At 51.2% G+C, this 21,875-nt stretch overlaps 1 protein-coding gene across 1 annotated transcript; it reads left to right on the forward strand.

Annotated features, from left to right (window-relative positions):
* The first annotated feature begins 5,087 nt into the window (after positions 1 to 5,087).
* LOC148643881 (Golgi-associated plant pathogenesis-related protein 1-like) lies at positions 5,088 to 21,107 on the forward strand. Its single transcript, XM_088615094.1, has 10 exons — positions 5,088 to 5,245; positions 5,822 to 5,877; positions 7,636 to 7,731; positions 11,311 to 11,511; positions 13,483 to 13,596; positions 16,472 to 16,498; positions 17,754 to 17,972; positions 18,360 to 18,437; positions 19,946 to 20,104; positions 20,618 to 21,107. The coding sequence occupies exons 4-10, from the start codon at positions 11,493 to 11,495 to the stop codon at positions 20,623 to 20,625; spliced, it is 624 nt and encodes a 207-aa protein (XP_088471220.1). The 5' UTR covers positions 5,088 to 5,245; positions 5,822 to 5,877; positions 7,636 to 7,731; positions 11,311 to 11,492; the 3' UTR covers positions 20,626 to 21,107.
* The last annotated feature ends 768 nt before the right edge of the window (positions 21,108 to 21,875 follow it).

Raw genomic sequence — 21,875 nt, forward strand, 5'->3', positions numbered from 1 at the left:
CCTGCAAAGTGTCATGAATTCACTGTACAGGGTGAGGTGTTAAAAGTGCCTGATTTTTGCTCTCTAAGTGTCCTGCTTTTGGTATATGTGAAATGCACATAACAGTATGTCACACAAAGGCCAGGTCCCAGAGGGGTGTGACGTGTATGTGTGTGTGTGTTGCACTGTGTTCCTGTGGAAAGTTAAGGGTGCGATCAAGACATTTCCAGGAGTGTTTTGAAAAGCCCCCCTTTTACAATGGCACTTGTTGCAAGCTGGAGAGCTTTTGCGTCGCTGGGCTTTCCGTTTTCTGTTTGGAAATTTGCCGGGGCTGGAATCGGCGGCAGGCTCTGTCTGCCGAAATCCGATGGCGCAGGAGGGCCCGGAAATCTCCGAGAGACGAGGGGGAGCGGCCGGCCACTGGCCGGGCGAGGTTGGCCGACGGGGCACTGACGATGATGAAGCGAAACTGAAATTCGGGGTCAGCAGACCCAAAAACCAAAGTCAAAGGATATGCATTTTAAAGCCTCAAGATGATTTAAAACACCATGCAGTCTGGGCCATTTTTACTGCTACGATGTCTCTTGGTTTTATAGCACCTATAATGGTTTAGAAATGCTTCAAGGACTCGATTTACAGTGCCTTGCGAAAGTATTCGGCCCCCTTGAACTTTTCAACCTTTTGCCACATTTCAGGCTTCAAACATAAAGATATAAATTTTTTATTTTATGTGAAGAATCACCAACAAGTGGGACACAATTGTGAAGTGGAACGAAATCTATTGGATTTTTGAAACTTTTCTAACTAATAAAAAAATGAAAAGTGGGGCGTGCAAAATTATTCGGCCCCCTTGCGTTAATACTTTGTAGAGCCACCTTTTGCTGCGATTACAGCTGCAAGTCGCTTGGGGTATGTCTCTATCAGTTTTGCACATCGAGAGACTGAAATTCTTGCCCATTCTTCCTTGCAAAACAGCTCGAGCTGAGTGAGGTTGGATGGAGAGCGTTTGTGAACAGCAGTTTTCAGCTCTTTCCACAGATTCTCGATTGGATTCAGGTCTGGACTTTGACTTGGCCATTCAAACACCTGGATACGTTTATTTGTGAACCATTCCTTTGTAGATTTTGCTGTATGTTTGGGATCATTGTCTTGTTGGAAGATAAATCTCCGTCCCAGTTTCAGGTCTTTTGCAGACTCCAACAGGTTTTCATCCAGAATGGTCCTGTATTTGGCTGCATCCATCTTCCCCTCAATTTTAACCATCTTCCCTGTCCCTGCTGAAGAAAAGCAGGCCCAAACCATGATGCTGCCACCACCATGTTTGACAGTGGGGATGGTGTGTTGAGGGTGATGAGCTGTGTTGCTTTTACGCCAAACATATCGTTTTGCATTGTGGCCAAAAAGTTCGATTTTGGTTTCATCTGACCAGAGCACCTTCTTCCACATGTTTGGGGTGTCTCCCAGGTGGCTTGTGGCAAACTTTAGACGAGACTTTTTATGGATATCTTTGAGAAATGGCTTTCTTCTTGCCACTCTTCCATAAAGGCCAGATTTGTGCAGTGTAAGACTGATTGTTGTCCTATGGACAGACTCTCCCACCTCAGCTGTAGTTCTCTGCAGTTCATCCAGAGTGATCATGGGCCTCTTGGCTGCATCTCATATCAGTCTTCTCCTTGTCTGAGCTGAAAGTTTAGAGGGACGGCCAGGTCTTGGTAGATTTGCAGTGGTCTGATACTCCTTCCATTTCAAGATGATCGCTTGCACAGTGCTCCTTGGGATGTTTGAAGCTTGGGAAATCTTTTTGTATCCAAATCCGGCTTTAAACTTCTCCACAACAGTATTACGGACCTGCCTGGTGTGTTCCTTGGTCTTCATGATGCTCTCTGCGCTTTCAACAGAACCTTGAGACTATCACAGAGCAGGTGCATTTATACAGAGACTTGATTACACACAGGTGGATTATATTTATCACCATCAGTCATTTAGGACAACATTGGATCATTCAGAGATCCTCGCTGAACTTCTGGAGTGAGTTTGCTGCACTGAAAGTAAAGGGGCCGAATAATTTTGCACGCCCCACTTTTCATTTTTTTATTAGTTAAAAAAGTTTCAAAAATCCAATAGATTTCGTTCCACTTCACAACTGTGTCCCACTTGTTGGTGATTCTTCACATAAAATAAAAAATTTATATCTTTATGTTTGAAGCCTGAAATGTGGCAAAAGGTTGAAAAGTTCAAGGGGGCCGAATACTTTCGCAAGGCACTGTACATGTTCTTTTCTTGTGTGCAAGCCCTGGGGGGGATGATGGGAAGGCCCGGTGACTGGCTCAGTGAGGAGAGTCTGGAGTTAGGAGCGCATCCCGCTACAGGAAGTGGTATCTGGTCACTTCCTGCCCGTGTTTTGGTCCGTTCTTGGTACGATCTTAACCTTGTTGCTCTGTGGTTGTGTGTCAGGCTCGAGTTGCTGTCGTGTACATAGTGTAATCAGAGTAGATTTGTACAGTAATATATTGGGTGTTTAGGAGGACATTGTAGTAACATTGTAGTGACGTTGGCTCTAGGTTTTTGTTTTTTTTTAAGGATGTCAAACAGTTACACGTGAGAAACAAATGCAATAAATTCATTCTTGATCCTCCGTGACTTTTTGAAATGTCTTGTTTTTGTGACAAGTGTTATTACGGTTGTTGGCATCCTTGCCTGTTGGTGGCATTAATGTTGGCGACAGCCTAAGAATGCTGCCTAAGGTTCTTGTACCTATCAAACCTAATTATCTCCAGGTAAACACACAGACAGCATGTCCATGATGAATGAGTGGGGGCTTGGCGGGCATCACTGCTGACAACAGATATTGTCAGCGGGGAAGGGGGGGCATCTCAGCCTATCCCATCATGCAGGTTTGCCCTAACGGTATCCAAGTAAGGGACAAGGTCAAGGCTGGTGTGACGAATTTCCAAGGAGGCCATACAGCTATCAGAAGTGATAGAACAGGAAAAGGTTCATTAGGAGCTGAAAAGGCAAGCGTCTCTTTTTCTCAGCATGGAATGAACCTTTTCCTGTTCCCCTGCAGCCCTCATCTTGGACTTTTAGAAGAAGTGGTGTCTGGTTAGCTGTATGGGCACCTAACCAGTGCCGGATTTCCCACGATGCACTGTAGGCAGAGAGCCTAATGCCTGCAAAATGTTTATGGCCTACGGAGGAGGGACAAACTAGTGACTGATGAAAATCGAGCTGGAATAACATGCTTGCGACCGACTCTGGGTGCTCCAAATCAATAATCACACGCCATCCAGCGGCTCTTCTAGAAACCAGAAGTCTCGAAGGGATGGTCGCTGGACTCGCTCCATCGAACACGTGGTTTAGCATCAGAAGAGCTGAAAGTGCGTCATACCAGCTGACGTCATTCCAGTTGGCGTTGACCCCTCTCTTTGCACATTTCGGAGTGAAAGTGCCTAGGGCCCACAAACGCCACAATCCTGCCCCTAACCCCTCTGCTGTGCCACACGTAGCTCCATGTGTTCCATGTGTTCGACCGCTTAATCCCCCCAGCTTTCACAGCGTTTTCGTGGGAGAGGAGCAGCACTCACAGAGGGCAGAGCTCCAGCTCCATTACAGACTGTGAACAAGGAACTGCACTGATCAGATCTGAAAGGCCTGCTGAACCCCCTGACCTTTGGAATCTGCCCCCCCCCCCCCCCCCGATCGCCCAGCCAGTCAAGGGTAAGCAGGATCTGTCCGACAGGTCCCCCAAGTAAGCTCTCCAGAGCAGAGACGCCGTGCAGCACATGCCTGACCAGTGAGTGCCAGATGGTGTGTTTATGAGACTCTGTAAATTCATGACGGGCTGTGAAGGAGGGGTGGGCCTCTCCCGGTGAGCTCCCGATAATGTCCTGACGTCTGGTCCCCGGCAGCTCCAGACACTTTATGTACCAGGTGTCCACCAGAACAGGGTGAAAATTCCAGAAAAGGGCTTTGAAAAGCCGTCGCAGAGGGGAAAAACAAGACCTCCCCCCCCCCCCCCCTCCCTGCTGTGGCATTATGGGAATGCTGTTCCTTTGCCCCTCACGACAGTAGGGTACGGTCAGTAGGGGGTCGCCCGCACCACTCAGCGACCTCGAATACCGGTCAGCGAGACACAAGGTCCCTTTTGATGTTAAGTCAAAATGGTAGAACACACTGTTAATGCCTCATTTAGAATATTGTGTACAATTTTGTACCTCGGGTTTCCTAACAGATGGAGAACGCGAAAGCAGAGAGCATCAGATCACCCTGCAGCTCACCGCTGGCAGCCCCACTGGAGCTCAGCAGGTGGGAGCCTGGCCAGTACCTGGATGGGAGACCTCCTGGGAAAAACTAAGGCTGCTGCTGGAAGAGGTGTTAGTGGGGCCAGCAGGGGGCGCTCACCCTGCGGTCCATGTGGGTCCTAATGCTCCAGTATAGCGTAAAAACAGGTGCCGTCCTTCGGATGAGACGTAAAACCGAGGTCCTGACTCTCTGTGGTCATTAAAAATCCCAGGGCGTTTCTCGAAAAGAGTGGGGGTGTTACCAAATTTCCCTCTGGCCCTTATCAATCATGGCCTCTTAATAATCCCCATCTCTGAACTGGCTCATTTACTCTGCTCTCCTCCCCACTGAGAGCTGGTGTGTGGGGAGCGGACTGGCGCATCATCCAGGTGGGGCTGCACACTGGTGGCGGCGGTGGGATTCCCCATTACCTGTAAAGCACTTTGAGTGTCCAGTAAATCATTATATACGTGTAAGGAATTATTATTATTATTATTAGTAGTAGTAGTATTAATAATAATAATGCCTGGTTGTCCGTTCTCCCGTTCCTTCTGCCTCCCAAATTCCTGAGCACCTGGACGTGCGTGTCAGCGCAGTAACTCTCCCGAAACCCGCGGTTTCTCAGGTTCCTGGAACTCGCTGATATGTTGCCCGGTGTTATTAACCCTGATGGTCTCCATGTTGCCACTGTAAACATTTGAAATTATATGTTTGCAATGCCAAGCACTTCCCTGTAAACACAGTGGAGTTATTGCTTTCATTCTGGAGAATTCGCGGTTTGCCATTGAGAAACCGGACCGACAAGAAACTGTTTGTGTTTTCGTTTTGTTGTTGTTGTTTTTTTTTTTACCAGATCTTGCAGAAACGGGAGCTGGCTGACCTCTTTTTCTCCTGGGCACACGCAGCCTTGTCTTCTACGCCAGCGGACGTTTCTCCAGCAGTCTTCATCGGCCTCTTGTGAAGATGACCCCCCTGATGTGTGGAGGTAATGGCTCATCATAAGGCCGCCTGTGTTTCCTGCTACAAGGGGACAATCTGTTAATCCCTCAGTTTAAAATTAAAATCCTTTCTGGCCTATAGGGCCAAATCTTTTCCTGGTTTATAGTGTTAACTGAGCAACATCCCTCAACTTTTGGATTGGGAGACTGGTCCTTCAAAGCCCATGACCAGGAATCCCAGAGCAGCAGGTTGGGATCAGGGTTGGGACTGGTCCTTCAGAGCTCTCTTGTCCTTCCAGCTAACAGCAATCCCAGCAGGCCTGCAGAAGCATCAGTGAGAGACAGGCCACTCTTGGTAATTAGTGCTGCTCTGGACGCCCATCTTTGATTGTACTATGTCAAAAAGCTGGGACTCCTAGAGTCCTGTTTAGAAAGTAGGAATGGTGGGAAATGAGAGGAGGAGGCTGTCATATCCAATTTTTTATATAGCAGCTAACCAGTCTGAGCACCTCATCCAGCCACATCTTGAAGGAGGGTCAAGTCATCGGCTTCAACGCCACACGCTGTCCCATACACCCACAACCCTTTGTGTAAGGACGCGCCTCTTGTTCGCTTCCCCCTAGATGCTGCATGTCGGGGTGCCAAGGAGGAGCGCGTCACATGGTGCACGGCTCTGCAGGTGAGCGTGTCGTGTCGGAGTCCCTGCCCGGTCCTCTGAACAAATTCGACGTTTGGCGCCCGAATAATGAAATATCACGTGCTATTCCAGCAAAACACCCGGCAGTCCCCGGTGGATGAGCCACGTGTATCATGGGGGGTCTCGTGCCGGGGGGTCTCCGCACAGGCAGAGCTAGGGCTAGGAATGCCGCCCCTGGAACCCCTAGATGGATATGTCAGATGCCGGTTTAATAAAAAGACCCCCTTTTCTGCTCGGCCTCTGGGTTCCCCCTGGCCCCAGGCCAATATCCTTTACAGCCCCAGCTTCACAGGCTTAACGAGCCCATCAAAGGAGCAATGATGGGCCCGTCTTGCACAGCACTAGGCGGGGCGGCCACAACAGGCATGCTTTGTAGAGGAGCGAATGTGTCTCTCATTTCCTGGGTCAGAGCTTCAGCCACTGTCGGGCACAGTCTGTAATAATAATAATTATAATAATTGCTTACACTTATATAGCGCTTTTCTGGACACTCCACTCTACAGGAGTTTACAGGTAATGGGGATCCCCTCCACCACCACCAGTGTGCAGCCCCACCTGGATGATGCGACGGCAGCCATAGTGCGCCAGAACGCTCCCCACACACCAGCTCTCAGTGGGGAGGAGAGCAGAGTAATGTAGCCAATTCATAGAGGGGGATTATTAGGAGGTCATGATTGATAAGGGCCGATGGGAAATTTGGCCAGGATGTCGGGGTTACACCCCTACTCTTTACACTGTCTTTATACAGCACGGGTTTTAAACTTCTTCATTGCAACACAGCGCATTCAGTGTTGCGCAGTGCTACGGATTGAAGCTGTTTGAGACTGCGATGTGGCTTTTTTGTTTTTCCTCGTGGATGTGTACAGAGGCGTTCTGGATACTTGCTTTCCGGCGAATTCCAGTTGTGTGTCATGTTTAGCTAATGCACTGCAGAGCACGTGTCGACAGGCGAAACCACCAGCAGTTGGCTGCAGTCTGTCCATGAGACCTTAACAGCAGCATTGGGGGCATCTCTTCAATCTACTGACACATTTGTCTTCCTGTGGCGAAGGTTGCTCATAAAGGCGCAAGAACTTAAGAAAGATTCCAAACCAGAGAAGAGGCTGCTCTTATAAAAAACCTTCTTTATTTATATACGGTGAGGGAAACTCCATGACGAAAACCTGGCTCCTCTTTGAACTCTACCTGAACACTTTTACCACGAGCTGCGTAGCTAGGCTGCTTGCCGATAAATAATCCCAGACTCTCTCGATTTAAAAGAAACCAAAATGCTTCTTTTCCAAACCTCACAATGTCATGTACGCCGGTCAACAGCCTGTCATTCTCTTCCTCCCAATGTCCCTCTGGCGCAGAGTTTCTGCTGTTTTCTCCTAGACATAAAACACGGACCAGCCGCCGATGAAAGCCTCCTCTTTCTGGTTTTTAGTGGCCACCCCACCAATTGTTAAGCCCCAATTGGTCAGGTGTCAAAGCAGTGCTTTCTGGGAAATGTAGTTCAGGCAAGAGCAGCCATCTTGTTTCAACCTACCATCCTCTTACAATATGTGTGTTGTAAAACACTGGTGTCATATACGCACGGCTCATTGGATCCATTGCAGCCCCAGAGTGCTGGTCTTGATGAGCAAACTCTGGCATCCACAGAACGTACTGGTGGAAGGTGCTGCTAGGCTTGTAGCCTGCTCTACCTGTTTGGGTTGTTGACTGTGTCACCTCTTTCCCCTGGCATTCCTCGTGTTGCAGACTTCCTGTCGCCTGGGTGGATGCACTCTCAGCAGGACCCGCATGGAGACTGACATGTGGCTGAGGGCCGGGAAGCGGAAAACCCAGCCAGCCTGGGTAGGACAATGACTTATTTTCCCTTTACTGTCTGTTTGTTCTTAGTGTTTTTCTCCTCCCCCCCTTACCAATCTGTGTAGACGTAACACCCTGCAGCCCCAGCCTGCGAGCTCCTTTATTCTGTGTATCTGCTTCTTCCCTTCCCAGCCAGGCCTGCTGTTTCTGCCCCTGGGGCTGTGAAACCTATGTCTCAAGAGGCACTGGAATGTAGCTCTTTCAGTGGCCGCTGTGAGGTCTTTTCCCAGCCTGTACAAGGGGAAGCGTGCCTGACCTCACCCTGGTTGCTTAGAAATGTCCTTTTCGTCTTTCGGGCCGGGGAAGGCGTCAGTTCCTCCTCCAAATGCGGTGCTGATTGACTACGTAAGCATCAGGGCCGACCACGTCGGACGGGCCAAACCTGAAACCTGCTTTCCTTCATTCTACACATTCCAGACTCCTGTTAGTTTAAGGCACCTGGCTCCACTCTGCAGTGACCCAGAAGGGTTGTCCAGGTCTCTTCCGATCGGCCGCCATTTTAGACCAGCAGAGAATGGCTGAGCGAAGAGGCCTGGAAATCCCGCAGGTCGGCACCCATCCAGGCTTGGGGAAGGGGGCTGGTCCGTCTAGAGAGCGCCCCGAATTCCAACACGGCAGTGGCTTTGCCAGGGGGGAGGCGACGATCGATGGTACCACCTTGCCTGGCCTCTCTTCCCCAGCAAGGAGACCCCTACCCCCACGCCCCCCCTCCCCCGGAGAAATGCTGTTTCCAGCTCTCGAGCCGCCAGGGCCGGTAGTCGATCACCGAGTCAGCCGGCCGATCCGCCCGTTCCCGTGGCAACACGGTCAGGCTGATCATCAGTACCACTGGCTTGTACTTACCAGCGCTTGAAAAAGCCAGGGCTTTCTTTCCCTGCTGAAAAGTGTAAGAAGGAAACACAACGTTTCGGCTGTGCAGCTCTCTTCGGGTGTGGAATCTCCACAGCCGAAACATTGTGTTTCCTTTCTTCCCTTTTCAGCAGGGAATAAACCTTTACTTGTTCCTTCGCAGCCTTGGGCATGCTGACGCAGCTCCCTGCGTGAATTATTAACATCACTTGCCTTGTCCTCAGCAGGACATTTATTCCCACACTTAAGGTATTACAGGGCTCATGACTGTCTCCCTGTTGCTTTGAATTTCTCCCTGGCTCGACTCCGCACGTCCTCCTCTTCCCTCGCTTCCCGGACCTCCCTGTCGGAGATCCAGTCTCCCGTGTCTTTGCCCACATATCCCCCCCCCCCCCCCCGGGATCCTTCTCCTCACCCAGACCCCTGCCCCCCTGCAGGGTCGTTCACCCTGGGGGGTTCCACGCCCTCCCTCAGGAGGGACAGAGTTGGAGAGCCTGGAAAAATGCTGGCTCAGAAAGCACATGGCTTTTAATCATGTGTGAGAGTCTTGGGGGGGTTGTTGTTAATAGGGGCAGAAGGCTTGAGACAATGTCCCTGACAATTCTGGGTCCACCAGCAACCAGTGATGGTATTTAAATGGTACAAGCTCTGTGCTTCTTATCTCCTGTATCCCGGGGAGACTTTATTTGGAGTGTCTTGAGCAATTGTCCGCAAAATATTTCTTAAATGCATCTTAGCTTTAATCTTATTTCTTGCAGATGCAGAAATGCATCACCCCTCTCTGTGCAGCACGAGTGTCTGGGACAGAACCTGGCTTTAATTGAATGCAGGCTTCGCCCTTCGTGTTTTGCCCTTAAAACGCATAAAGCTTTTACCCGGCTCTCTGCAACTCCCATTGAGATCCATCTGCTTATAGCAAAGCTTTTACAGCCCAGTGTGCTTCCTTCTTGAGTGTAGGATTTTCGGGAAACGCCTTATGCCGGCTCTTTCATCATATTCACTGGGACAGCGGAATTCTCTTTGAAAATACCCTCCTGGGAAAGCAATTAATGCTGTCTCAAGAGCGCAGCCCTCACCTTCGAGATGAGAATATCAGCAGTGACATGCCCTGTGTAGTTCAGGTAAACATAAGGGATATTTTAAAACCAATTCAACAAGCGTTCACGCAACCAAACATTGCTTGTTTGGGAGAAAAAGAGAAAATAGAATTGCTCTATTTAAAATGAATATATCCCTGAGCCTTCAGCAAACTCGGATCTCTGAAAGCTCTGGTCTCTACATGTACAGTATGTATAAGAGCTGGTCAAAGTGTTCTTTTCACACCAGTCCTGCTGTGAGTATTGAGGGTATCCTTGCCTGGCTGTGGTCTTATCACTTATCAGGCACGAACAGGGCAGCCTCTCTTGTCTGCAGGTCCCCTGGCGCAGGAGGTGTCTAACCTCAGTAGTGACTCTTACTGACTGACACTGGGAGACAGTGTCTGTACCCTGCTACACTTCTCTGCACAAATCATATCGTCAGTGCAGGAGACCCCAGCTGGAAATACCCCCAGGAAAAAGCTCTGCATCAAAACAGCATTCATATACCAGCGGGTGAAGGGCATTGCTCTGGTGGAGTCAGAAGTCAGAAGCTACTCGTGAAAAAGACTTTGGTGCTTCTTAGTGTTTGTTGACACATGACTCACATCTTCTAGACAAACAGTTTGAATACATTAAAGAGACACGGAAGTTATGAGGATGCCTAGTTAAAAGTACAGAATCCAAATGGAGCGTTTTCTGCAGCTCTGGAAACCTGCTCAAAGAGGAGCAGCGAGACGTTCCCGAGCTCAAGGGGAGAGTCCTCCACTGACAGGTCTGGAGGAACTGGACCTTTTCAGTCTTGAAGAGGGCTGGTCACAAGGAGAGCCGATACCAGCATTCAGACTCCTCACTTTCACTGACCCAGCACACGGCTCCGGAAGGCAGGGTTCAACCTGAGCCGGGGCACACCGGTGGAGGCTGGATGGAAAGCTGAGAAGGAACAGGAAGCACTTCTTCTTTATCCACGGGGCTGTGGAGCAAGCTGCCCAGCCATGTTGGGGGAAACACCCTGGCTTTGGCGGGATGAGGCTCTCTGGGATTTGTTTCCCAAACAATTCTGGCGCGCCCTCACCCCTGACGTCACTTCCTCTCCCGAGACGCTAGAAATACTGGACGGGATCCCCTTCTCTCCCTCGCAGACGACTTTCTGCACCCCCCACCTCCACCTCTGGAGCCGCCCCTTGGTCCCCCCTCATTCTGCATGGAGGGTCCCAGTCTCCTCGTCCTCTGGCCAGGAGGTCGGCCCCTAAACCAAGCGGGTCAAGCCAAACGTTTGCCTAAAAACGCCCCATAATCCCCATCATCCTTGGGCGTTGTTGTTCCTTGCACGTGTGAGCATCGCGGGCTCATGCCCTCCACCGCTCCACCCTGCAACACGAACCCGGGTCTCCCGGCGTGACGCCACAGGGAACCAGCCGAGTGAGCTATAGGAGACCCCCCCCCAACCTGAGGTCCCTGCTACGCGCAGGGAGGGCGATGACGTCACCGCGCCCGAACGACCTCCTCCACACATGGTGCAATAATTGATCAACTTATTCGCAAAGCCTTTATCAGCACTGCTGCAGTGGGTCCGCCACGCCCAGCTCCTGGAGGGGGGGGGAAACTAGAACTGAGGGTTTTCTTTCCTGTGTCACAGTAACCACTTCAGAAAGAGGAAGATCGCGGGCTCGCTGGTGACGGCTTGGCTTCCTTCCTCCCTCCTCGCGCCGGGAGGCTGCAGCAGCTTCTCTCCGCTTCGCCTGCTTGCAGTCAAGTCCTAGAGGGGCCAGGCAGTCCGCGGCGCGGGTTCGAGACACCGGGACAGAGCCTGCTGGCACCATGGCGTTCCGCTTCTCAGGTGAGCTGTTTGTGGGGCTCTGTCTTTTAAAAGGGAAGGAAAGGAGCAGGTGCATTGTGTAGCTGCAGACCCTCATGGTGTCCCCCCCCCCCTAGCGTGCAGCAGGCTAGGTCTGTATCGCTCTTGGAAGCAGGAAGCGCTCACTATCTCCAACAGGCAATGCACGCACACACACACACACACACGCGCCGCCTCGACCGCGCCAGGACGGTTATCTTGCAAAGGCCAAGTCTTTTCAGAGCTCCCCCCACCACGTCCCGTTTCAAAGACCGGGGGACTTGTCGGGCCAAATGGGGAAAAAAAGAATTATCTCGCCCGGCCCTCCCGGGTTGGACTCAGTCCTCCCAAGGCAACAGCCCCACCTCCGGGGGGCACTGTTCTGCCCACCAAGTTATGTTATCGCAACAACTTCAAATGCACCCTGTGCTTCTGGAGGGTGTTTAAGCCCTAGAATAATAAAGACCTACCTACTGAGCACATGTTACTTTCTGTTCCTTAGCATACACTAATAAATATGCATATACAGTATATACTAAGTTATTTAATGAACCTTTCTTTTATATGCACAAATATATGCATATGCATAAAGTATACATATCTTTTGCATGTAAGTCAGTTACTTTTCTGGAATACCCTGCCAGGCACAAATGCCTTTATCCTAGAGAGAAGGGTAATAGTTGTTGTCAGTCTGGGTCTGAACTGAACTGATGAGGAAAAACCTGAGCTCTGAATTTTCCTGGAACTAGCTCTGGCCAGAGAGAAGGGGGTTATGTTATTTTTTCTATCGCAGAGCTGGCCACAGCCCCCCAAACGCAGTCGCTTGTCCGGTTGGCAAATAACGAAAACGCAACCGAGTCGTCAATCGGAGGGCCTGTCTGACATGCTGCAAGCTCTGCTTCCTCTCCCTCTGTGCTCCCTGGCTTCGTGGCGGGCGTTGACGAATGCCAGGCGAGCGAGGAGCTCCGGGTACGAGAGTCTGTTACCGCTCTGCAGCTCACCACTGCCCCCTGTAGCCCCCCCCTCCTCAAACTCCTACAGGGTAGCAGCTCCTGCAGGGTGGGCTCACTGACACTTGAGCTCTTTTCAGTGCATTCAAAGGATCGCTTGAGAGCAGAAGCTCGGACCCAATGGGGATTTGCCTATGCAAATATAACCCTGCGCCGCCAGCCACCACTACAGAGGCAGGAGAGGAACTTGCACTTAAAATGAGAGTATTGCCTTTCACCTGCTGCTGCACTCAACACCCACCTGAACCTGGAAGGACGTGCATTCTCTGGTGTCTGCCGGCCCTGTACGCATGACTGGCTGGAAACGAAAGAGAAAACGTTCCGCGTTGTGCACGAGGTTGGAATGAGTAAGCCGATCCACCTGCCCTGTCTCTACCCAATTTGTATTTAGAAGGACCAGTTCACTTGTAGAGAGGGGCTGGGTGGCTCCTGTTTCCCCCTCCCTCACGGCGTGTCACAAGCTTTTATTGTAGTGTGCTGTGTTGTATAATCTTTTGTTGTCTCGCACAGTGTTGGACAGCCTAACGGGCTTCGTTGCGTGTTAAATACACAAATTCCTGTAGGTCTGTAGGGGACAGGAACGACCTATTCCACAGCCAGGTAGCACGGACAGCGTCTCCACGCTGGGGCCCTATCGGAGTTCGGGCTCTAAATTTCCCAAACCTGGGAACCCCGATGACAGTCGTCTGTGGGACTGTGGGCACACCCATGCAGGCAATTAATTTTTTTTTTTTTTAAAAAGCGTGGGGCTGCAACAGAAGGATCGGGTTGCTAATTGCAGTGGTTAAACTGTTTTGTTGGTGAGAAACCGACGCCGTAGGATCAGAAGAAACGCATGACATGCCCTCCTCTGGCCGCAGACAGTTTTCCGTCAACAAGGAAAATGCATTGCAACCCCCTGACAAACCCATCCGAAACTGTTTCACAACGAGGCCCCTATCCAATTGAACCATCTCATCGACAGGTTGTATCATTCCCTCCCGGCCTGCAAGAGGGACTCCGACACAGGTCCAGCCTCTCTGCCCCTCACAGACAAGCAGTTTGAGCTCAGGTTTCCTGTCGTTATCCTCACACACAGGTATAGGGCACTGGTACAGACCTGCTGTTTTGCTATACTGAGTGTCGGTCTCTGTCCAGCCCCACAGGTCTGTCTGTCTCTCTGTCATGTTGCTACCTGGTGTTTGATGATGGCGATTTCTCCACCATCAACATAAATGTGGAGGGTGGAGGGGCCGCCACCAGATCTCCGAGACGTGTGCTTAATTGCATCACGAATGCCGAGACCAGCTGGGTCAGTGAGTCTTCCAAAGGACAGATCAGAGCAGCATTAATGTGTGTGTGTGTGTGTGGCACTGGGGGGGGGTGCCAGGGTGGATGTCTTTTTTTGAGATGAGTCTCCACCTTGTGCAGGGGAGGGGAGGGGGGGGGACGGGCTGTCAGACTGAATATATAGCACTGCAGTGCTTGGATGAGAGCACAGCCACAGAGGAAGAGAGAGAGCTCAGCCCAGAACGGAGAGAGAGAGAGAGAGAGCTGTCACAGGCTGAACAGGGACGCGCACCGAGCTGCTAGACAGGTGTGTAACGGCGACGAGTGGGGTGGGAGATGTATAGACACAACGCCAGAGCAGGGGGGTGGAGGGTGGGGAGGTTAGCTGCATGAGAGGCTGGAAAGCATGCTTTGAGCTCCGGCTTTCAAATGCACAATCCTTGTTTAGCTTGCAGGCACCAGTCTGCAGTTCTGCGGAAGCACTGGAATGCAGCGCACAGCAGGGTCATGCACGGGGACTGGCAAGAGGGATATACCTTCCCGGAGCTTGCGGTGGTGCGTTTTGGAGTTGCGCGGGAGCACGTTTTCAGACTCCTGTGCGGCGGACACCTGTAGGCGCGAGTTATGTGGCTGACGGCGCGTTGCACGAAGCGATTGATCCGCGAGGCTGGCTGGATCAAGAGTGATCGGCGCCGTCCCTGTGTCCCTGCGCCCCCAGGTGCTAACACAGCCGGAGCAACGCTCCGACCCCTTCCTGGGGAGCAGAGCATGGGCAGCCCTGTCCGTCTGATCAGAGAAGTCTGTCGGTGGGTCTCCTGAGGGTGCTCTCAGCTGCAATTAAGCTCGTTTGGACAGCCTGGTGTTATGAGATTACCTTTCCTTTCAGCGAGCGATTAGCCCTTAACCACAGTTTCTGGAGCTGGAAAGGTGCATGTTCGTGCAACACGAGTGAGCGCGCAGCCAGATGCATTCTTAATAAGGGCTGGGCATGTTTTGCAAGTACATGTGTATGTACGCCGTGCCTTCGGGATGAGCAGGGGAGCTGGTGCACATGCCCTCACGCGAGTAAAGGCTGCTGAAGTATTCCGTTCTCCTCCGTGTCCTGCGCTGCTTCTGCTTAGGGTGCATGATTGATTAAAAAAACACTGTCTGTCACCGATGGCGCCCATCGAGGTGAGTGAGGAGAAACGAGAATGGGCAGGCAAAAACGATCGGAGTCGGCGCGAGAAATGCCAGTTGCACCTCCTTTGAGATGTGCAGGTTGTTTTTTTCATCTAGACACCCTGCTTCCTCTGCCGGCTCTGGGCTGCGACGTCTGAGCATCTCACCTCTGCAGGGTCTCGCCCCGGTGGGCGCAAGATTCCTGCGGTGTGGCAGTTGTCGGCCGGCGGTGGGAGCAGTGCATTCTTTCAACTTGTTTTTACAGTTCTGCTGCACCCGAGTCCCGTTTCTCAATAGGGCGCCGTCACCTTCGTGCAGGCGCTGAATGCGCGAGCAGATAATGGCCAAAAACGTCAGGCAGGGCTGTGGCGTGGGATGGCCCTTAGAAGGGGGTTATCTCCTTGTCCAGATACGGAGCGGCGCACCTGCGGTGGAGAGAGTAAGGCAGGTGATCGCTGGGTGCTCCGAAGTCCCTGAGGTCCCAACGCCACCAGCAGTGAAAAAAAAAACAAATCAGTTTTTTGTAAGACTCGTCTCGAACTTGCTAGAGAAAGTATTGGCCATCAGAAACAATCCCCATGGCCAGATTTCAGTGTCCCTCCAGCGTGCTTCCTGACAGATTCAGACACTCCGTGAGCTGAGATTCACCGTGGCCCCCTGCCTCCAGGGCTAAAAAAGCTGGTCGACAGTGTCACAAGTGCCCCACCCACGCCCACAGTCAGGCTTTACGACCTGGGCCGTCCCATCTCTGGCCGGGGACTCTGTTTGTTCAGTGTGTCACAATGCAATCAGGCTGGTGTGCCCGGCAGGTACCGCCCAGACACTAGTGACCCAGTGTGTGTGTGTGAGTGTGTGTGAGTGAGTGTTCCTGCTGGGTTCACGCCTTCAGCAGTCAGTCTCGGTTTGGGACATCACTCCTGTTTCTCCAACACCTGTCTTCACTCTCTGACTGACTGACCGACTGACCTGCAGGGCCCCACGACTCCCAGCGCTGCCCGAGCTCACCTGCCGGACTCCTGCCTTCTTCAAACGAAGCGCTAGAGAACGTGGGTGAGCCCTCGGTGTGCTTATCCACAGGACGGGGATCGATCAACTCCCCAGGGCGTCTCGTCTGTCAGATTTTTAACAACGGGCTTCGATTCATTTCTTTTTCGAGCTAAGTGCTGTTGTGTTCTGCGAAGCAGGCCGTGCTCTGTTCTGTGTGCCTCTCTATCTGTGTTTGATCTGAGGCGAGTTCCATAGTACTGCAATGCGAGCTGCTCGTGTTGACATTAGAGATACAGAATGAAAATTACAGGTTATCAGGTGCTCCCGTGCATGTTTGACCCTAATCGCTTTTCCTGAGAAGCAGAGAAAATGTTAACCAGAGAAAGGATTGTGTCACTTTCTGTTTTCCAGTGTGGTTCGTGCCCGATCACACTGCTGAGTAAACCTCCCACAAGCAGCCCCAGCCCAGCGCTAAGTTAACATTTGTCTTTTTTTGTTTAACGTTTGTTTTATGTTTGTTTTTGTTTTTTTGGCAGTTTTCCGGAAAACCAAAGGCATGGCTGGTGAGTTCGACTTTTCTCTCCTGCTTTGGTCTCTGACCGTGCTCCCGAGCTCGGATAGAGGGAAAGGGCAACGGGATCTGGGGTCTCCGGCCCCTTAGAAAATGTGCAGTCCTGAAGTTGTACTGCAGTGAGAATTCTCCCGATCATTAAGAGATTCAATCTGCAGTGTGAAGGCATGCTGTCGTTATATGTTCCATATAATTCCTGGGAATCGTAGGATTGTTCAAATGGGAGTTTAGAGACTGCCGGCATGAGTTTAACCCCAAATTACCTGTGCAGTACTGACGTCATTCCTGATCAATATTCAGTTTTCAATCTAAAATTTATCATTAACATCACTTTATTGGCCCTGTACAATTTCTTGCATTAGGAATTTGTCTTTTCGCAGACCCCAGCTTGCTCTCCATGAGACACACAGACAGGGAGAGAAGCTGGGGGTCAGAGCGCAGGGTCAGCCATTTATACAGCGTCCCTGGAGCAGCTGGGGTGAAGGGCCTTGCTCAGGGGCCCAACGGAGTAGGATTCCTCTGCCAGCTGCAGGATTTGAACCGGCAACCTTCCAGCCACAGGCGCAGATCCTGAGCCACAGAGCTATATTCACTCAAGACCTTATCCTTCAAAGCACGAGCTTGGAGGTTAACTAAGTGTTTAGCATCAGCGCCGTTGTTCAGATCGTGTCTGTTTAATTTTGGGGTGAGAAGGGCTGCGTGCTTATTGAAAGCAGGGGTGCTTCGTGAAAGCGATGATAAAGGGGTTTTGCGACCCCTGACTTACTGCAGTAAGATATGGTTAAAATGAGTTCAGTGAAGATCAGGGAAAGGACAGACTCGGACTGCAGTGGCAGGGCATGATGGGATGGTGAGCCATTCTAAAAGTGCAAATGCACCATGATGGCCCATCACAAGGCCCAGAAGGAGCTGTATCTGTAGTCGTCTCAGCTCACTGCAATGAGCCATTTCACCGACATTTTTTATACCAGCCCTGCAAGCTGGGATTGAAGACTCAATGTGATTTGGAATGCCGTAGGCCACCACTGAACCTAACAACTGGAAGTCTCCGAAACTTCAACACAAACCCCATTTACACACACAACACCTGCCTGTAATCCGGCAGCCCAGACGCGCGCAGCAGAGAGTTTCCCTGCAGAGGTGGTCTTTTCTCCATGCTTGTTATCAACAGCTTCCTGCACAGTGCAAACGCCGGGGGCGTATGTCAGTCAGACCCTGAGCTCTGTGTTCTGTCTGTGTGTGTTCAGACAACAAGCTGTCCAGCTTTGACAAGGAGTTCCTGGACACCCACAATGACTACAGGAAGAAGCACGGGGCCCCTCCCCTGACCCTGAGCCGGGAGCTGAGTAAGACAGCGCAGGCCTGGGCCGACCACCTGCTGTCAATCAAAACCCTGCAGCACAGCGAGACCAAGAACGGCGAGAACGTCTACTACGCCTGGAGCTCCGCCCCCAAGAAGCTCACAGGTACCGGCTGATTGGCTGAGCCGCCACCCAGCCCTTTCATTCACGATTTACTGAGACCTGCCGGAAAAGGAGTACAGGTTTTGGATGCATACCAAATATCTTTTTTTTTTTTTAACCATTACTTCCAATATATATGCATAACCCAGCAATGGACAAAAAACATAGTACTTTCACATGATACCGTTGAGAAACAAAGTTTGCTTCTGTTGTAGACTGTGTAAGCCGGTACTATTGAGAAAATTTGAATTCTGTTGGGGGGGGGGAAAGTTGAGTTTAGCTCTTGTGGGGGCGATGTGCCAACGTTTTACTGTCAGTCTTCACTGGTGTGTGGCATCAGTGTTGCCTCTTGTGCTCAAAGCTCTTCTCCTTTGTGTGTCTCTGGTGCAGGGAAGGAGGCAGTGGACAGCTGGTACAGTGAGATCAAGGACTACGACTTCAACAACCCTGGATTTCAAAGCAACACTGGTAAGGCAGGGGAGCAACGGGCCTGCATCTTTTTATTAGAATAATCTGTTAAACTGGGAGATAATGCCCAGAGCAGCAAATCACACAGTTGATGTGACTGAGTAATGGTTAATAAGTAAAAATGGTACCGGAGAGGTTTATCCAGTCTTCAAGCCCGGGCTTGTTCAACCCTGGGTCGTGGGATAAGGTGGTCTGATTGGCTGGTAGGTTACAGATTTCTCAGCCTGGGCGTCAGTCTTCTGGATGCTTGCAGGCATGTGTAGTCAGAGAGCCCCCACCAGGTGGCGCCAAAGCCCCCATCAGGAAGTGTGGTGGTGTGTACACGTGAAAGGGTCAAGGAGCAGGCAGGCTGGAAGGAGGTTGTTGCCTGCTCTTTCACAGAACAGGAGTCGCTACTGTGAGCCGGGGCTTTGAGAAACAACTGCAGATTCCACTTCCCAAAACCGAATTGTTAAAGAAAACTAACTCCGTGTTTGCAGCAAAACATACAGCACTATGTAGATACCGCACTGTTTCTCCTAATTCCATTGGCAGGTGAAACATCACTTTTACTTTTAGCCTCACAATAATTCAAATCCCATAAATGGAGCACTTATTTCACTTGAGCAAACAGAGGGCTCAGTGGACAGAACAGCAGAGGAAACACTTGTTTGCTAGTCACTGCAGGTGGATGCTGCACATTGGTGGTGGTAGTGGGATTCCCCATTACCTGTAAAGCGCTTTGAGTGGAGAGTCCAGAAAAGCGCTATATAAGTGTAAGCAATTATTATTAATTATTACACCGCCAGGATTAAACAAATGTTGGTGCAGCTGGACATGGGTGGGCTCCAGTTTGGGGCAGTACTGCTCAACAGCGCCCCCTACGCAAAGGAGACTGAGAACTAGCAGTGCTGTCAGCGAGGGCTGTGTCCGTCCAGTGACCTCCAGCTGGGACCCGGGTCAGAGGAAGGCAGCACTTGTGCTGTACAAGGGCCGAGAGAGTGAACTGAACTCACCAGCACCGGGCTGTGGTCTTAATGCGAGTGCAGGGAGGGAGTCATGAAAAGAACAGGCCCACTAAAAAGAGTCTCAAAACAAAAGCCACAGACGGCGGTCTTTTTAAAGGGCACACCAGAGTGACACCAGTTAGTTTCCTTAGATTTCCAGTCCGTGCTTTCAAACTTTATATAGCTTTTGACTCAATTCCAAAGCAGCTGGGCTAAAGCAAACCTGTGGGTCCTGTTTGTAAGTGTTTCATTATTGTCAGCTCTCAGTTTCAGGCACCCATAGTAACTTTAAGGTATCTTAGTGTGAGCTGCTCTAAGATCAGCTCACGAGGAGAGTTTGTTAGACCCTCAGCTCCTCTCTCCTGGTGTGGCAGTCATATAAACAGCCGGGTACAATCATCATAAGCTCTTTCTTAGAAGCGCACAATGGCTCAGTAAGGTGTTCACAGCTCCTCTGGGAGGTGAGAGGTGGACTTTTGTGCACCAGTGTGACGCCACGGCGCCCCCTGCTGTTCCCCGCAGGGCACTTCACCCAGGTGGTGTGGAAGTCTTCGCTGGAGGTGGGCGTGGGGCAGGCCACGGATGGGAACACCGTCTTTGTGGTGGGCCAGTACAGCCCGGCGGGGAACATCAGCAACCCGGGGTACTTCGAGAAGAACGTCCTGCCCCTGGGCACCCCAGGTAACCCCACATGGAGCACGATAAATAAGGAGAAATGGATGCACGTAGTGGCAATGCATGGCTTAGTACTCCTGTTACAGTGGGATAGCAAACGGTTCTTTCTAGTTTCTTGCAAGCCACAGTTGCCATTATATCAAGAGAACATTTTCTTCCAAGATCTTTAGTTGACTTTCTTGGTCTGTGCCGCTCCCCCCCACCCCGTTAATAAAATCTCCTAACAGCCTCCCCTCTCTCAGGCTTTTGCACAGTCAGCGTTAAGTTACCCCCCACTCCATCCAGGAAGAGGAATCAGAGTGTGGCTCTTGAGGTACCGCACTCTGAGCTAGTGGGCGTGACGTGGAAGCAGGGCTCTCCCTGTGCCTGCCTCCTCCTCTGCCTGGTGTTAACCCTAACCAGCACTGGACTCCGCTGCCTGGAGCTGGCGTCCGGCCTGCGATGACTAACCTGGCCTCCACCGGCCACGCAGACACCCCTGACTCACCAGTCTCCTCCGTTCCGTGTCTTTTTCCCCAGTCGATTAGAAGGCGGTGCAATTCACAGCGGGCAGAGACGCTGGAGAGGAGACGGCGTGGTGGCCGTCCTGCAGAGACGAACCTGCCAGCTCACACACCATGCCAGCTTGGTCCTGCCCCCCCCCCCCCGTCTCCTGGTCCATCCAGGACTGATAGTTTGACTTCTCGTTAATGAAAGCAACCTTTTCCAGGGGTGCACACGCTGGGTCTACAGTATCAAAGGCGAACCACTCACAAGGCAACGAAAATCCCTGACCTGCGGAAGGCCAGAGGCCACATTTGTTTCAAAGAGCGAGTGATGGGTTCAATTAAGCAATTAAGGGCTCAGTGCGAACCCGTTCCAGATGGTCAGAGTCTGTGCACCCCTAATTTAGCCCCTGCATTTAATCTTTTATAACCTTTTTATGTCGATTTTGTATCGTACTCCCTGTCTATATTGTATACTAGTAAAGACAATAAATAATGCATAATAAATTCTTCTTTTATATAAATGAGCGAAATAGCACCTTGTGTCTGGTCACCTCCCCTGCCCACAAAGACAGGGTCTCTCTTGTCGGCTCACTGCACAGGCCTGTCTTGGTGCACAGACAAGCAGACCTGCAGGTTCACCCCGTGATCAGTGCTGTGCAGACATTGCAAACTCCGCCCTTTCAGGCGTCTCAGAGAGTGGTCTTATGGGGTATCTCCTACAGCACCCAGGGACTTTCTTAACGTATCAGGTTCACAAAATGAAAGCCAGGCACCACCACAGCATCTAAGAGGACTGTGTCCTCCCCTCCTTCAGGGAATGAGCTCTGCTCTCGGCTCTCTTAGTGCCCACGGGCATACTGTGCGGGAATGGGTCTATTCAAATACAGCCACCTGCATACCTGACACCCAGCCACTCTGAAATCCCAAAGTCTCAGTTAAGTCCACTGCAGTTTCTACCACTGACTCACATACAAGAGTTCTCCTCTTTCCCACGTCTCTACCCTGCAGCTCCCGAGCTCTTGTGGGCACGTCTGGTGGCACCGCCTCACCTCCTCCACGCCAGATCTCGGGGGGGAAGCGGGGGGTGTGATGAGTATCGGGCTGATGACCTAAATGAGCTGGTCTCTTGCAAAGGCGGCGCGTGTGGTTTGAAAATGAAAACGGCCGCTCCAAAATGCGTGCAACGCAGGCATGTTTAAAGGTTGCTTTTTTAAAAGCAGGCATTCGTATAAGCATTGACGTGGGTGCTTGGGAAGCACAGCTTTTCCATCAGAGTATAGCAGTGCACA

This window comes from Lepisosteus platostomus, chromosome 21 (genome assembly GCF_059453375.1).
Source record: "Lepisosteus platostomus isolate fLepPlt1 chromosome 21, fLepPlt1.hap1, whole genome shotgun sequence".
NCBI lineage: Eukaryota > Metazoa > Chordata > Actinopteri > Semionotiformes > Lepisosteidae > Lepisosteus > Lepisosteus platostomus.